At 34.9% G+C, this 16,900-nt stretch overlaps 1 protein-coding gene across 2 annotated transcripts in view; it reads left to right on the top strand.

The window, feature by feature from the left end:
• Window positions 1–201: 201 nt before the first annotated feature.
• The window catches only part of PHYHIPL (phytanoyl-CoA 2-hydroxylase interacting protein like), a 77,494-nt gene continuing 60,795 nt past the window's right edge, over window positions 202–16,900 (top strand). The window contains exon 1 of one of the 2 annotated variants that reach the window (XM_041748171.1): window positions 202–1,039. In XM_041748171.1, the coding sequence (XP_041604105.1) occupies window positions 934–1,039 (106 nt within the window). In that variant the 5' untranslated portion in view covers window positions 202–933. Of the gene's footprint in view, window positions 1,040–5,697; window positions 6,287–16,900 lie in introns of those variants that run through there. The other variant, XM_041748172.1, reaches the window with a different exon arrangement.

Below are 16,900 nucleotides of genomic sequence, written 5' to 3'. Positions count from 1 at the left end.
GCTGTCAGCCCCGAAGCACACGTGCTGTCTTCCCAGCAGGCTGGCTGGCATCTCTTCATTCCCTCACCTTTCTGCCACTTGTGAATTCCCCTGTCTGCCCCTCCTTCGGGGTGACCAAAATTCCGTGCCTACCCCCTGCGGCTCCTGGTTAGTGCGCTCATCTCTCACACAGACGCAGCTGTTTCCGAGGAACGCCCGGCTGCGCCAGCAGCGCCCGGGAGGGGAGTCGCCCGGGACCCTGAGGGGGAAGGCACCCCGCGCGCTCCGGAACCCCGAGGCGCCCATACAAAGGATGGGGACCCGTTTTTTTCCAGTCCTTCATGAAACCCAATCTTCTCCCTCTCACCTCCCCAAGCAGGCTCCCCAGTGCCAACCTGGGTCCGGCTGACCCTGTGACGAGGGAAAGGAGGCCAAACCACCCTCACCAGACGAGAGGGCGAGGCGAGCGCGCCGCACCCGCAGCCGCCCGCCGTTTCCGCGCGCTCTGCCGTCCGACACTTCGCGCGGGAGCTGCGTGCGGGGCCTGAGGCCCTAGGGCGGCAGGGGGCGCGTGCGCGTGGAAGGGCGGGGGGAGGAGGGCGCCGCGCGCCAGCAGGTGGGCGCGTCCTCTCACGCGCGTGCGCGCGCCGCGCCTCCTCCCTCACGTTCCCCGCGCGACGCGTCCCCTCCCCGCCGGGAGCGCGCGCCTCCAGCTCTCGCGCCGGGTCCCTCTCGGTCTCTCGGAGCCCCACACTCTCCGGAGCTCCTGCCCCGGCTGTCGCCTCGGCCGCGGCTCTCTAGCCCGGAGGCTCAGCCTCGGCGCGTCGGAGCCGGGTCTCAGGCCTCTTCCACTCCTGCCGCCACTCCTCTTCCCTTTCCCGCCCTTCTCTCCCACCCGGTCCACCGAGGGAGCCTGGATACGAAGCAGGCAGGCTCGAGAAGGGAGTTGGAAAAATGGAGGTGCCGCGCCTGGATCATACCCTCAACAGCCCCACCAGCCCCTGTGAGGAGGTGATCAAAAACCTCAGCCTGGAGGCCATTCAGCTGTGCGACCGGGACGGTAAGAGCGACGGGGGCTGGAAGGAAAGGGGCCGAGCCGGCGGCCAGGCGCCGCGGCCGCCCCGACTCTGCCGACCCTGCTCGCCCCGGCGTCAGGGTCTTTTGTTGTCCCTCCGTACAGATAAACACAGGTGGGGCTCCTCTCGGCTCACCCTCCCTCCCCCGGAGGCTAGCAACAAAAGGACCCCGGGGCCGGCGCGGCGGCGCGGAGAGTCGCCTCAGTCCCCGGCCGCGGCGCGCCCGCCGTCCTCGCCGCCTGGCCCCGCGCCGAGGGGCTGCCGGGGCGAGGGCGCCGTTCCCGCCCGCCGCTCCTGCCCGGGACCAGGCGTTTCCGACCGTGCCGCAGTCCGCGTTTCCAGGTTCTACCGCTCTACCGGAACCGAAGGCGAAACGCCCTCCGATTGCTTCTGGTACCCCTCCTTCTCCTCCCCACCGCACGCGCTAGTTAGCATTTCCAGCCCAGAAACTTATCATTTCCTTTTTAAACCTCTCCTCTTCAGACTCCCCCACATTTATTGGTCTTTTTGTGCCCTCAAAGAGGGATTGGGATGACGGTTTTTTCAAGAAGGGGCGCGAGGGGTGGGCGGGGGAGTGCGTTTCAGCACCAAGGACAGCCACAAGCTTAGTGATTTGGGGCTGTGATTCAGAAACTGTCAAAAATCTGTAAAGAAGTGGCCTCGTATATTTGCTGTGGCACAGAATATGTGGCGAGTACTAACCATTGTGTCCTGATATTATATAGCTTATTCTTATTGTTAAAGTTGGCAGTCTCGGAAAGAAGGAAGCGTTAGAGAGAAGCTCACACTGTGCAATTTGGGTAGCTTGTAGTGCTTCTGTGTTATTTGGAATAGTTGGAGTCAGTGCTATTTCAGCAATGTGGAATAAAACTTCATTTGTTAAAAAGAAGTCATCTGATTAGTAATTGATTGGCCAAATAATTGTAAAATTGGACATCTGACAAGGGAAAAACAATTTACATGTTGTCAGGATGACCCTGAACACTTTTGGCTATAAATGGAATCAGTGATTAACAGCGTATGGAGACGATGATTTAAAAATATTTTTTAGCCAAGGTTATGTAGAAATACTAATGTGCTCACAATAAGGCCATAAAATTTATCAGTGCGTTATCCAAATACAGAGCAAAGGTCTTGTTTCCAAAGTCATTTAAATGGTAACTTGGTGAGGCACTGCTATACAGTATAGTTTAGGACAACTGAACACTGAATTTCTGTTTATAATAAACTTAAGACAGAATAATTGACCTTTGAAGCCAAAGCCACTTTAAATAATTTCTGAAAAAATAAATAAAAATTAAAAAAAAAAGACTCAAAAAATTAAAGGGATCCCTGGGTGGCGCAGCGGTTTGGCGCCTGCCTTTGACCCAGGGCGTGATCCTGGAGACCCGGGATCGAATCCCACATCGGGCTCCCGGTGCATGGAGCCTGCTTCTCCCTCTGCCTATGTCTCTGCCTCTCTCTCTCTCTCTCTCTTTCTGCGTGACTATCATAAATAAATAAAAATTAAAAAAAAAAGACTCAATAATTTCTGAAAAAGGTACAGTGTGGACAAGTAAATACTCTTGCAAAAGCTGTTTATAATTCATTTATCCTTAGATTACCATAGTAATAGGTGCATATATTTGTGGTATCTGAAAAAAAGTAGTCATTTTGCCATGCCATATGTAGACTTGTATTATTAGACTATCAGAAATTATTTTTAATATACCACATAGGAAATCATATGAGTTTTAGTTTATTCATGAAATGACTTTTTCTGGTGCTACCATTGTAAATGCTTTGATTTTCCTAGATTGGTTTGACAGAAAACCAAGAATCTAGTAAAAGTAGATTTCCATTTACTTCAGTGATTTATCAAAAGCTTATTACTATAGTTAATGGAAATAGGCAATTCATAGTTGCTCTTCAGAACCCAGTAATCTTAATTCTTAAGATTGCATTTACCACATTTTCAAAGATATTAGGGAAAATTAAGTTGCTTTTTTAAATGAAGTTTACAGAATTGGTGTAGAGGAACAAAACTAATGCTGCATATATGTGGTCTCTTCTTGTAGAGTCGTAGCTTTTTTATTTTGGTAATATTTTTTGGTTGTTTCAGTTCACATTATGAATCCTGCAAAATGAACAAATTATGTAACATTTAATGGAGGGGGTACTGGCACTTAGCAGCATCTATGAAAATTACTTATTTGAGGCTTCTAATGATTCGACGTAGATTAATAGGGTTTCATTTTATAAAATGTATCAACAAATACGAAGAGCTAACTCTTCTATTAAAAAACATGTAAAAATTAGGAATAGCTTGTGTAGAGATGTCACTAAATGCCTAACTTTTTATTTTGTGACTTTGCATGTCAATTCCAAAATATATAGGTCTTTTTTTTGCAGAACAATAAAAAAAATGTTGCATTAAGTTTGTCAAGCAGACCTTATTTATCATACTCTTATACTGAGAAATTTTCAGCTAGGTATTATTTACTCCCTTCTCTCCCTCTTAGGTCTCATTCATGTACTACATATATAACAGAAAGATTAGGATGTGGCAGATGCGCTGTAATATGCTTAAGTACATAGTGAGTGCTAAATTTTCATAATTTTATGATTATAAAAGTACGTGTCTTGTTTGCTTTTTACTTTTCTCTATTCTACTATGAATTTGGTGATAAATGAGCTCAAATTAATTTCTTGGAAGTAGATAGAATAGGAGAAAATATTGTTAGAAATACATTTCCTTTTACTCTCTCCACTTATAGGTGTTTTAAATTTTACAATGTTTTGCATCTTTCATCAACTAAGAGTTATAGTTGCTGGTAAACTGTCTTTCTTATGTTTCCTTGGTTTGTACGTTTTTTCCTTTCACTTGCTATTTCCTTATAAATTAATCCATTTACATAATTAGCAATAATTCGAAGTATTTCCTTTTTTTGATAGTTTCTCCAGGTATTTAACAATTGAAAGAATATGGAATAGAATCCAATGGTCATATAATTGGATTTTTTAAATTAGGCAAGATGGTTCTTCTACACACGTTATTTATCCTAGGCATGTGTGCTTTGGTTGATAGTAGATGGTCCCTGCCTACATGTTACTTGTAGTTCAAAATGAGGATCTGAATAGACTTCTATTAGGAAATCTCTGAAGATATGTTGTAGATCTAGTACTTTCTGTAATTTCTGTTGCCAATAGAGGAGTGCTTCTGTTCCTCCATCTCTGCTGTGCTGAAGTATCCTCAAATTGCACGTATGATACACTTTAATTGAAGATTTTTCCAAAGAAGTTGAAGGAAAAAAAACCATTACTCATCAGGAAGCATTGATATTATGGGACCCCGTTTCCAGTTTTCACATAAGATACTTCAGACCCTAACTGACCTGTGATGAGACAGAAGAGCGCCCAACCCCACACATAGAACTCTGCATTACTTCTACTTCTCTTCATTATTCTTAAAATCATGTATGTGTGTGTATGTGTGTGTGTGTATATATATATATATATATATATATATATATATGATCTAACTAATACATGTATTTTATGCACACACACAAGCTTTCCTTGCTGAAAGGGAAAGATATATGCATCCATCTCCCTGCATTCTTGCTATAATAGTAAGGAAGAAAATACAAAATTAATTTGTTGTATAGCACTTAAATCCACCCCCAAGGCTTCCTAGGTTTAGCAAGTATTATTTCCATGATTATTTTATGACTGCCTAGATACAGTTTATGGAGTTTATGATCCTATTCAACAAGGGAATACATTTTAAGGAAAATGCAGGGAGAGAACCTGACAGATTCCCATGTGTTTGTGTATAACAATAATTTTGTGAAGGAAAAGAAAATAAGGTTTTCTTTTTTTTTACATATTAAAAAAATTCATTTTAATTTTGATTTTGTCATACCTACTTAAATTATAAAATCAGTTGTGACTTTTTTATGATTACTGATATGTGAATTAAACAAATTTTAACTTTGGAAATATAACACAGAAATGCTTACTAGTTAGCACAATGCTGTATTAAATAATCCTTAAGGACATTTTCTGAAGCAGATATCTAGAAAGAGTACCAATAACTGTTCCCTTTAATAGTACAAAAATACAAGGTAATCATTGCTCAGTCCCACTGACATTCATATACCATAGTGGCAATAGCATTTTAGAAACAGACCTCTGACAGAATATTGGCTCTTGATAGATATATTACCTTAGGCAAATTACTTAACCTGTTTTTAGCTTTAAGCTGTATCATGTAGAATGGTTATAATAATGTCAAGTCTGTAGGATTGTTAAAACCATGACATGAAGTATTCTCTGTCATTTCTTATAATTCTTGACACAAAATAGAGAATAATTATTATAGTAAGTGGATTATTATTCTCTACATACGTTGAGTTCAACTACTGCTTTTTATTTATTTATTTTTTGTCCAATGTTTAGATCTTTGTTTTTCATTTCAGTTGTGTTTTGTTGACTCAGTAAATCCTTCTTATGTCACTTCAATTTCATGAATAGACAATGGAAACTGTAAATTCTTAATTAAAAAAAATAGTCAACTTTAAAGCCATAGTTACGATACTATATCTTTTGCTTATATTTATCTAGCCCATCACAATATCTTTGTCAGCCTTAATCCTAAAAGCTTTTTTCAGTTTCTACTTCAAACCTACTGTTTGCTGCATTTCATGTGCCTTGTACCCCTGATACCTGCTTTGACTAGGTATTTGTATCAGAACTTTCTGTTCTTGATTTAACGTTTTTTCTTTAGGATTTTTTTTTCTAAGGATAAATATGTATTAGTGCATGTGACCTCTGGATTCATTTCTTTGACCCAGATATGACTATAGAGACGTTGTAAAATTTTAATTAGTGAGCATAGAACACAACAAAAAGAAAAGAAAAACTAAAAGAAACAAACAAAAAGCTTTAAAGTCATCAGATTGTGTTAAACCAATTCATATTCTTGGTAGGGGTTCTAATTCATTCCCAGAGAAAATGAAGTTATTAGAGTAAAAGTCACATCAAAGAATTTGCAACCAGACTCCCTCCAGTGGTAGAATTACTGATATGTTATAAGTAGTAACATTGGCAACTTGCTTTGTTGCCTGGGTAAGCCAGTCAGAAATTCACTCTAAAGAACACTATCTAGACAACTTCGAAGTGAGGTTTTTTTATTGCTAATATTCTCTCCCGCCTCATTTAGGCCCACTCTTGATCTTTCCTTAACTGATGTGAGTATAGTTTACTAATTATTTTTATATATTATGCTGGGCTTCAGAAAAAATAGCGGCTATACCTATCTGCAGTAAGGACAATCCTAGTTTCTGGTTTTCCTTCTCTGCCCTTTGTAAATGGCATTTTAGTTTTTCTGCACAGCATTTGCCTCTTTCTTTGGCTTATTTTACACTGCTGTTAAATTTCTCTGTAAGAATCTTTTTACTGTTATTTTAAATTCTGTTTTTTACTATTTTAAAGCGTTTACCTTAGTCTTTAATGTCTCAATATATTTTATTATTAGTACACAGTAGTTAAATTGTCTTTTTAAGCATGTTGTATTTTATGCATGTTATATTTTATGCATGTTCATTTGATAAATAAAATCAGTATTTGTGGAAGACTTCTAGCAGAAACATATTGAAGCATTGAAGAGTTCTCTACAGGAAAAATAGGTAGACAGTATCAGCATGTTTTTTATGGAAAGGTAGTACGTGGCAAGGGGTAAAAGAAATTGAGAAATAATTGTGAACTTTGTGATTGAATTTTCAAGGAATATGAGGAATGATAGGGAGTAATTTAAGGATTTTTAAGTCTGGGAAATCAGAAAAATCATTGAAAAAAAGGAGGAAAGGAAATAATATTTAGACGCCATGATAATTGTTTTTTATACCTTGAATTTTAGGCCTCAGTGGATATCCAAATATGTCTTAAACTCTTTTCCAGGGGTACTTCCTCCTCACAGAAATCATATTCTCAGAGCAATATGATATACTGCATGTTTCAACATGGATCCCCCAAAAGAACCCACTTACATTCTTTTTAGACACTTGTTTTTCTTGATTCTCATTCTTCAAAGACTATTCATAGTCTAATGATAGAATGTTGATACTTATTACTAGATAAAAACTAACCACTTGGTACTTTATAGAGGATTATAAAATAGAGATTTTTAAGTCACCTGCCTAAAGGTAGTTTTGAAGAGATAGGAGACTTTTCAGAGAGATTGAACATAAAAAGTAAAAGGAACATTTATGTTAAGACATTTAGAATCTAACACTAAGAGACTTCCTTGGAAACTGAAACACTTAGCGATTCCTCTTATGTTCTGGGGAAAGAGTTCTACAATGAGAAAGAGAATTGTTCATAGAACTGTATATTCCACTGGGGATACTAGAACTAGGTGGAAAAGGCAAGATTAGTGTTTGACTTCAGTTTTAGAATGACCTCTGATCAACTTTGTGTCTCACCCCTTAATGGTAAGGAGTGATTACATGCTGGAGAAGGCCAAGTTTGAACCCTAAAGATGAAATAAATCTACATTCCAGGTTTGTTAAAAAAAAAAATAGACAAGATCTCTGGATTTTGAAGTTATTCCATAGATGCGAATTGAACAAAAAGCATCATAACTCTGAATTGTAGTTAGTTTCATTCATGATATTGTAACTATTTGCACCAAGTTTGTTTGTTGTTCATTTTCAAAGGGCTTTTCTGTGGGAATTTTTGCTTATATGCTGTTTTGTTGTGATGGTTGTGGCAACTAGTGTAAATAAATCTTTTTGTTTTCTATAGCCTGTGGGAGTGTTACTATCTAATAATAGTACGAGAAACTTATAACTTCCCTGACATATGCACAAAAATTTTTCTAATATACTTACTTTGATTTTCTTGAAAAACAGTCTTTTATAAATTTAAATGTTGGTGAATCTGTCATTCTTTAAAATTTTAAAAACTGAGAATAAATGCTAGCAAGAATGACAATTTTTAATACTACTAAATGATAGGTTGTTAATGATTGATTTTAAAGTTATACCTATGATATTGAAGAGACATTAAGTAAGTTAGTCTTTGGGCCAAATTGAAAACCTGCTACCAGTTTTTGTAAGTAAAATTTTATTAGAAGAGAACTATGCTCATTTGTTTATATATTATCTATGGCTGCTTTCTTACTACAAAGGCGAAGTAACTACTGTGACAGTAGACCAAGCTTAAAATACTTATTATCTGGTCTTTTACAGGAAATGTTTGCCAACTCCTAACATGGAGGGTTGAGAAAATTGATAAGGATTAATAAATTAATATTGAAAATATTGAGAGAAGAGTTTCCGAAAATTGTATAATCATTCTGTTTTTATATGTTACTGGGGTTTTGAATACTGCAGTTCAGATAGAGAGCTGTAGAAAGCTGGCTTCCTACAGATTCCAAAAATCTATACCTTATGCTATGTTCACCACAACTGTAGCTACCATCTGTCACCATACGATGCTATTAACAATACCATTAACTATATTTATACTCTTTGCTGTACCTTTCATCCCCATGACTTGTTCATTCCATAACTGGAAGCCTGTACCTCCTGCTCTTTTTAGCCATTTTGCCTATTCCTATACCCTCTTCCTCTCAGGCAACCATCAGTTCTCTGTATTTATGCATCTGTTTCTGCTTTTTGTTTGTTTTTTCATTTGTTTTGTTTTTCAAATTCCATGCATAAGTAAAATCATATAGTATTTGCTTTCTCTGATTTATTTCACTGAGCACTATATCCTCTAGGCCCATCCATGTTGTAGCAAATGGCAGGATCTCATTCTCTTTTATGGCTGAATAATGTTCATATATATACATATATATATTTTTCTAATATACTTACTTTGATTTTCTTGAAAAACAGTCTTATAAATTTAAATGTTGGTGAATCTTGTCAGTCTTTAAAATTTTAAAAACTGAGGATAAATGCTAGCAAGAATGACAATTTTTAATACTACTAAATTATATATATATATATATATTTATATACACACATACACACATACATCTTCTTTGCCCCTTCATCTGTTGATTAACACTTAAGTTGCTTCCATATCTTGGCTATTATTAATAATGCTACAGTAAACATAGGCGTGCATATATCTTTGAGTTAGTGTTTTTCTAAATTTTTATCAAAGTGTTTTTAAATTAACAAAGTATTTGTTTCTTTTGAAGCATTTATATCTTTCTTCAGGATAGCTGCCTAAGTTTGGCATGGGAAATGAATTTTGAAATTTTCTATTCATAGTATTATAATTAGCTCAGAAGAATACCCCTTCAACTTAAGTGATGGTCTGTATGTGATTACTTAAAATTATTTTGAAATATCTTACTATCTAGTTCTTATTAGTAAACTATTACTACTTAATGAAACTGGCAATAGCTTTTATAGGAGCTACCACTCCTGAAATTTTAAAAATTTTATCTACTTTCCTTAATACAGTTGTCTCATTTCTGAAAATTTAGTTGAGGATGAGTTAAAAAACTTAGACTTTAAAATTTTCTTCTCCACTGTGTGTTGTTTTATATTCTTAAATTTATCTGTTTGAGAAACTTCTACAAAAGTAAGTGGAGAGATCTGCCACATTCATATTCTCATCTACTTAAATTGCAAAGATTTTACATAATCTCAACATTTGAATTAATGAGCTATATGTGATGTGTAATTTTTATTCTTTGAATTTTCAGACATGTACCAATGTTTTATTCCAGTTTTTTGATAACAGTTTACTAATTTAACATATTTGTTGCAATGTCAGAAATCTCAGAAAAAAAGCAAAGTAAAAATCTGTTTGCTGTGATTTAACTAGAAGTGAGAGATTCAAAAAAAGGAGCTGTTGCTGATGGCTAAATTTGCTAAAGTGGAAGACTGGGTGTATTTTGACACCAGTAAATAAAGTAGCTTGTTGGTTGAAAGGAATGTGAAGAGTAGCCTTGATAACAAGCTATTAAATAAAGGCTTTTCTGGACAAATTAGGTTTCAGATGCCTGTGCAGTAATACCTAGCTGGAAATGACCAGAAAGAAGACTGTTAGAAATATCTATTTGTATTTCATAGGCAGGGATTTTGAGGATGAAGATGGTTTTCTGGTTTTTCATTGCTCCTTTTGTCAGGTGTTTCTTTACTTCATCCTATAATCAATTCTGAGGACTCATGTCAAATTGTTGAACTGCTCATTACAGTAAGTAAGTTTGAATGCTGGGGTCTTTTATTTGTGGTGTCTAAAAGGAGCATTTGAAAATTAATTACTTTTGATCTCATTAAATTTGGCTTGGATGTGGTTATTTGAGGTAGTTGATATGGAAGAGATACAATTGGCCTAAACTTTGTACTTGATAGATTTCTCCCCCTTATTTTGACTGGAAAGGGAATTAAGTGTATGCTAATCTGTGTTTACTGTGGAAATGTACTGGGTTAATTTTTCCCTCTTTGGCAACATAATCTGCAGTGCATAAAATAAATTAACTGCTGGAATTCAAATTAGCAGAAAAATAATGACACGGGAGCCCAAAGAAAAACTAAAATCTAAGGTATTTCTAAGGTTTTCATAGCGAATGTTTATTTCCAAGATTTTCTTTTGACTTTGAATCCACTAATTTTAATGTTTTCTAGGGTTTTGATTGAATGGCTAACCTAAGTAGGACATAGGCTGTGTGAGGGAATGTGTGTATGTGTATTTGCAGATTCTTTGTGTTTAAGCTTAGATAAATCTTCCTTTTCAATAAATATGGTTTTTGTGTAACTTTTTCAAGCTATGATAAGTCTGACTGTTTGAGCCTATTTTGTATTGTCTTTTTCTGGTGCAGTTTACTCTACCCAATATTAATTGCCTTGAAGCTTGATATGGCTTCTTTCGTTGTTATTTTTAGTGATTTTTTTTTTAAAGAGACAAACCTAATGACTGAAAGAACAGTGGTTCTGGAATTTGCTTTATGCAACTTGTTTTGCTAAAAGCTTTACTCATTCAGATTCTAGTAATACAATTTACACTAATAAAATTCAAGGTTGAAATAGTGTTAAATATTACAAATAAAATCTAACCATCTTTACCAGAATTTTTATCCTGCACCATATATTGCAGAGGTGTATCTTTATCTATATAAATATTTCTGAGACCTTCACAAATATTTCTAAAAGCTTCTATGATCAACAATGAGCTTTTTCTTCACTGTACTTCATAATCATTTTTTATTTTCTTGCTTGTAGTATTAATAATTTATAATTTTAGTTTTCTGATGTATAAAGTCCTCTTGGTTTCACTATATTAGTATTTTAATGAAAATCTTAAACGTAGTTACCTGGGTATTTCATGATACACAAATAATGTATGTTTGTATGTACTTACTTTCATTGGAGATTAAAATGCAGATATATACTGTCCTTTAAGAAAGCCTGACATGAAATCTAATTTTACAGAACACATTAATCAGGGAACAGTTATTTTCCCTAAAGTAGTGTTTCTCTGTCATATCTCTAGTATTCTTAATTATTTCCTGCAGAAGATTTGACAGAAAGACAAAATGGTACTGAAAATTACATTTCAGTAATGCCAACTAAATTATCTTAAATAATGGTGTCTTAAATTACCTACAAAATTTTTGTGAGAGAAAATACATATTAGACACTAGAAATTCAAAGATTTTTAGCTTCATCTATTTTTAGGCCATTTCAAATGTAACTAAATTGTAATTGTGCTGACAAATTTCAAAATTTAGTGAGTTCTAATACTCTGAACGTCTGGAGAACTCTTAGAATGTTGTGCTCATTGTATTATTTACCTAGGAGTTTGTAAACTTGTCTGGCTTTCTATCAACGTTTCCTTATTTATTTTTCTTTTCTTTGAGCACACAGAACTCTATGAAATGTTAAAAGCACTGTTTTTAAGTAAACATGACTCTTAAAAAAGCTAAATGTGATAGTAAAAGAAAGCAGAAAAGAGAAAAAAGATTTTATCCAGAATAGTTTTTGTCAGTTTAAAAAGTAGTTTTTGTAAAATATTTGCATTGAGTAATGTTATTTTAATAACAATATAACGTATCGTAATTTATTTTGGTGCCAGAATTTACTTTAATTGCTTTTAAAATGACTTTTATTGTCTTCTATTATTGCTGAGGGTCTGTAAATAGCTTACTTTCATTTTTCTGTTGTACTGTACTACTTTTTATGGAGAAATTATGTTATTTGCCTTTATAATGCAAAAACTTTCAAAGTCTTATATAAATGCCAATGGTACATTGTGTTTGAACCCCAGTGGGCACATATGATAATCAATTAGGCCATGGAAGAAAGTAATAGAACTTCTATTAATATTTTCATTGAAGCTAAAATAAAAGATAAGTAAATAATTTTTACACATAGATTAATACCATGTATATCAAACTTGTGTATACTGAATGTGCGTGAGGTACCTTTATATAATTGGTATATGGAACTGAGAAATGAAAAATATTAGTGTTTCAAAAGACACTTACTGTTATACTTTCTCCATTCTGATGTACCCATTCTTTTGTGATCTTTTTCCAACTGTGACAGCCCTTTAAACCAGATATCTAAATCAAATTTAGAGTTGGCTGTTTAAATTGTTATATCATAAATTGTTGAGCCAAGATTATCAAAATAAGAGCGCACATTCATATAAACCTTTTAGTAATAAGTTAAAATAAGTTATTTTAAAATAATACATATTTTATTTTGTTTGTTTTCTTTCCATAGTCTATAATGTTCATATTAGTATAGTAGTATGTGTATATAATTTCTAAGGAATTGCTGTACTTACGTACACAGCATTTTTTTATTTAGAGGCACAAGATCAAAAGTTTAACAAACCTTTATTCATCGTATTTTTATACATCGTGCTTCATACAACAAGGGATTCTATAATAAATGAATCCACCCAACATTCAAAGATGGATATTATGATTATATCACATAATTATGTGTTCTTTCCTTATCATCAAAAACAATTTCTTAAATATAATTTTTATTGAGGTATAAATGACTTAACATTATATTTCAGGTATACAGGTAATGATTTGATATTTGTATATATTGCAAAATGATAGCCACAATAAGTCCAGTTAACATCCATCACCATATATAGTTCTATATTTTTTTCTCCTGATGAGAAATTTCAAGATCCCCATTCCTAGCTGCTTTCAGATATGCAGTTTAGTATTATTAACTATAGTCACCATGATGTACATTCCATTCCATGATTTATTCAGTTTATAATTGGAAATTAAAATCTTTTGATCCCTTTTACCCATTTTGCTACCCCCATCCCACTCTACCCCACTGCCTCAGACAACCACCAATCTATTATCTATCTACATGATATTTTTTGTTTTTGCTTTTTAGATTCTACATGTAAGTCATTTGTTTTTCTCTGACTTATTTCACTTAGCGTTATGCCCTCAGTGTCTAACCATGTTGCCACCAGTGGCAAGATTTCAGTTTTTTGCAGGTGAATAATATTCCATTGTTTGTGTATGTGTATATATATTCACAATGGAATTTGTGTTGGTATGTATACGTATACACACAATGTGTATGTATATACACCCAATATATATGTAATATATATTTATATTATATATGTATTACATGTTTCCATGTCTTGGCTATCCTAATGCTGCAGTGAACGTGGAGGTACAGTATGTTTTTGAATTAGTGTTTTTGTTTCTTCAGATGAATTCCCAGAAGTAGAATGCTGGATTCTATGTTACTTTTATTTTTACTTTTATTTGGATGAAAAATTCATTTTTCAATGTTTTCTAGAGTTATTATGTTGATCATCTTTTCATAGGTCTGTTGGCCACCTGTATATTTTTTGGAAAAAAGTCTATTCAGATATTCTGCCCAATTTTTTTTAAAGATTTTATTTATTTATTCATGAGACACACACACACACACACACACACACACACAGAGATAGATAGAGAGAGGCAGAGACACAGGCAGAGGGAGAAGCAGGCTCCATGCAGGGAGCCTGTTGTGGGCCTCAATCCCGGAACTCCAGGATCACGTCCTGGGCTGAAGGCAGGCACTAAATCACTGAGCCACCCAGGGATCCCCTATTCTGCCCAATTTTAATCAGATTGTTTTTTGCTATTGAGTTGTGTAGGTTCTTATATATTTTGGATATTAGCCCCTTATCAGATATATGATTTGCAAACATTTTCTTTCATTCAATAGGTTCTGTTTGTTGTTGTGGATTTTTTCTTTGCTGTGTAGAAACTGTTTAGTTTGTTGTAGTCCCATTTGTTTATTTTTGACTTGTTGTGTTTGCTTTTAGTGTCAAATACAAAATATTTTTGTCAAGAAGCTTATTGCCTATGTTTTCTTTAGAGTTTCATGGTTTCAGGTTTTACGTTCAAGTATTTAATCCATTTTGAATTAAATTTTGTGTATGATATGATAGTGATCTTGTTTCATTGTTTTGCATGTGACTATCCCAATTTTTCCAACACTTTACTAAAGAGGCTGTCCTTTCCTTGTTGTATATTCTTGGTTCCTTTGTCACAAATTAATTGACCGTATATGTGTGAGTTTTTTGCCTTCTATTCTGTTCTATTGAGTTATGTGTATTTGTGCCAATACCATATTGTTTTGATGATTATAGCTTTGAAATATAGTTTGAAATCAGGAAGTGTGATGCCTCCAGCTTTGTTATCAAGATTTTTTGGTTATTTGGAATATTTTTTGGTTCTATACAAATTTAAGAATCATTTGTTTTATTTCTATAAAAAATGCCATTGGAATTTTTTTTATTTTTTATTTTTTAATTTATTTATGATAGTCACAGGGAGAGAGAGAGAGGCAGAGACATAGGCAGAGGGAGAAGCAGGCTTCATGCACCGGGAGCCCGATGTGGGATTCGATCCCGGGTCTCCAGGATTGCGCCCTGGGCCAAAGGCAGGCACCAAACCGCTGTGCCACCCAGGGATCCCCCCATTGGAATTTTGATAAGGTTTGCATTGAACCTACAGATTGCTTTGAGGAATACAAACATTTAAACAATTTTAGGTCTTTTAATCCATGAGGTTAGAAAATCTTTCAATTTATTTGTGTCTTCCATTTCTTTCATTAGTGTTTTATAAAATTAAGCATAAGATACCTAACCTTCATGGTTCAGTTTATCTTTAGGTATTTTATTCTTTTTGAGCAACTGTATCTTAATTGTTTCTTAATTTCTCTTTCTGCTAGCTTGTTATTAGCATATAGAAATGCAGTAGACTTTGCATTTTCATTCTGCAACTTTACTGAATTTATTTAGTTCTACCAGGTTTTTTTTTTAATGAAATTAAACATTTTCTTTATCAAGTGATCTGAAAATAGTGACAGTTTTACTTATTCCTTTCTGGTTAAGATGCCTTTTATTTCTTTTTCTTGACTAATTGCTCTTGGTAGGCCTTCCAATACTATTTCGAGTAAAAATGGTGAGAATAGGCTTCCTTTTGTTGTTCCCGATCTCAGAGGAAAAGCTTTCATCTTTTCTCTGTTGAGTATGATGTTAGCTCTGAGTTTGTCAGACATGGCCTTCATTATGTTGAGATACAGACTCTGTATTCCTACAGTTGAGCATTTTGTCATGAATGAATGTTGAATTTTGTGAAATACTTTTTCTCTATGTGTGAGATGATCATATGGTTTTTATCATTTGTTTTGTAAATGTTGTATATCATATTAATTCACTTTTGGAATAAATCCCACTTAATCTCTGCATATGATTACTTTTAATGTATTATTGAATCTGGTTTGCTAATATTCTGTTGAGGATTTTTCATGTATGTTCATTAGGGATATTGGTCTGCAATTTTCTTAGCTTGTGGCATACTTACCTGGTTCTGGTATAAGGTTAATGCAGACCTTGTAAGATGAGCTTAGAAGTCTCTCCTATTTTTTTTGGAAGAGTTTGAGAATTAGTATTAATTTTTCTTTGAATGTTTGATAGAATGTACCAGTGAAGCTTCTGGTACTAGACTTTAATTTGTTGGGAAGTTTTTGATTACTGATTCAATCTCTTTACTAATAATTGCTCTGCTCAGATTTTTTTAGTTCTCATGATTCAGTATTGGTAAGTTACATGTTTCTAGAAATGTATCCATTTCTTCTAGGTTGTCCAATTTGTTGGCATATAATTTTTCCTAAAAGTCTTCTAGGGTCATTTATCATTCTGTGGTATCAGTCATAACATCTTTTTCATTTTTCATTTTATTTTTGTTCTTTCTTTTTCTTGGTGAGTCTAGCTAAAGGTTTGTCAGTTTTGTTTATCTTATCAGTGAACAGCCTTAAGTTTCATTGATCTTTTCTATTGTCTTTTTAATCTCTTTTTACTTATTCCTGCCCTAATCTTTATTTCCTTCCTTTTACTATCTTTTGTCTTCATTTGTTCTTGTTTTTCTAGTTTTTTGGGTTGTTAGGTTATTTATTTGAAATTTCTCTTGTTTATTGATTTGGACATTTATCACTATGAACTTACCTCTTGTAACTGCTTTTGCTACATCCAGTAAGTTTTGTATGTATTTCCATTTTCATTTGTCTCAAGGTATTTTTTTTTAATTTCTATTTTGAATTCTTCTTTGTTTCATTGGAAGTTCAGTAACATGTTGTTTAATATCCACATACTTTTGAACTTCTGTTTTCTTGTAATTGATTTCTAATTTTATATCATTGTGGTCAGAAAAGATACTTGATACAGTTTCAGTCCTCTGAAATTTATTAAGACGTTTTGTGGCCTAACATGATTTATTCTGAAGAATATTCCATGTGCACTTCATAAGAATATGTATTCTGTTGCTTTCAAATGGCATGTTTATACAAAAC

This window comes from Vulpes lagopus, chromosome 3 (genome assembly GCF_018345385.1).
Source record: "Vulpes lagopus strain Blue_001 chromosome 3, ASM1834538v1, whole genome shotgun sequence".
NCBI lineage: Eukaryota > Metazoa > Chordata > Mammalia > Carnivora > Canidae > Vulpes > Vulpes lagopus.
Note: the sequence above shows the minus strand (reverse complement) of the source record. Positions and strands in the feature narration are given on the sequence as shown.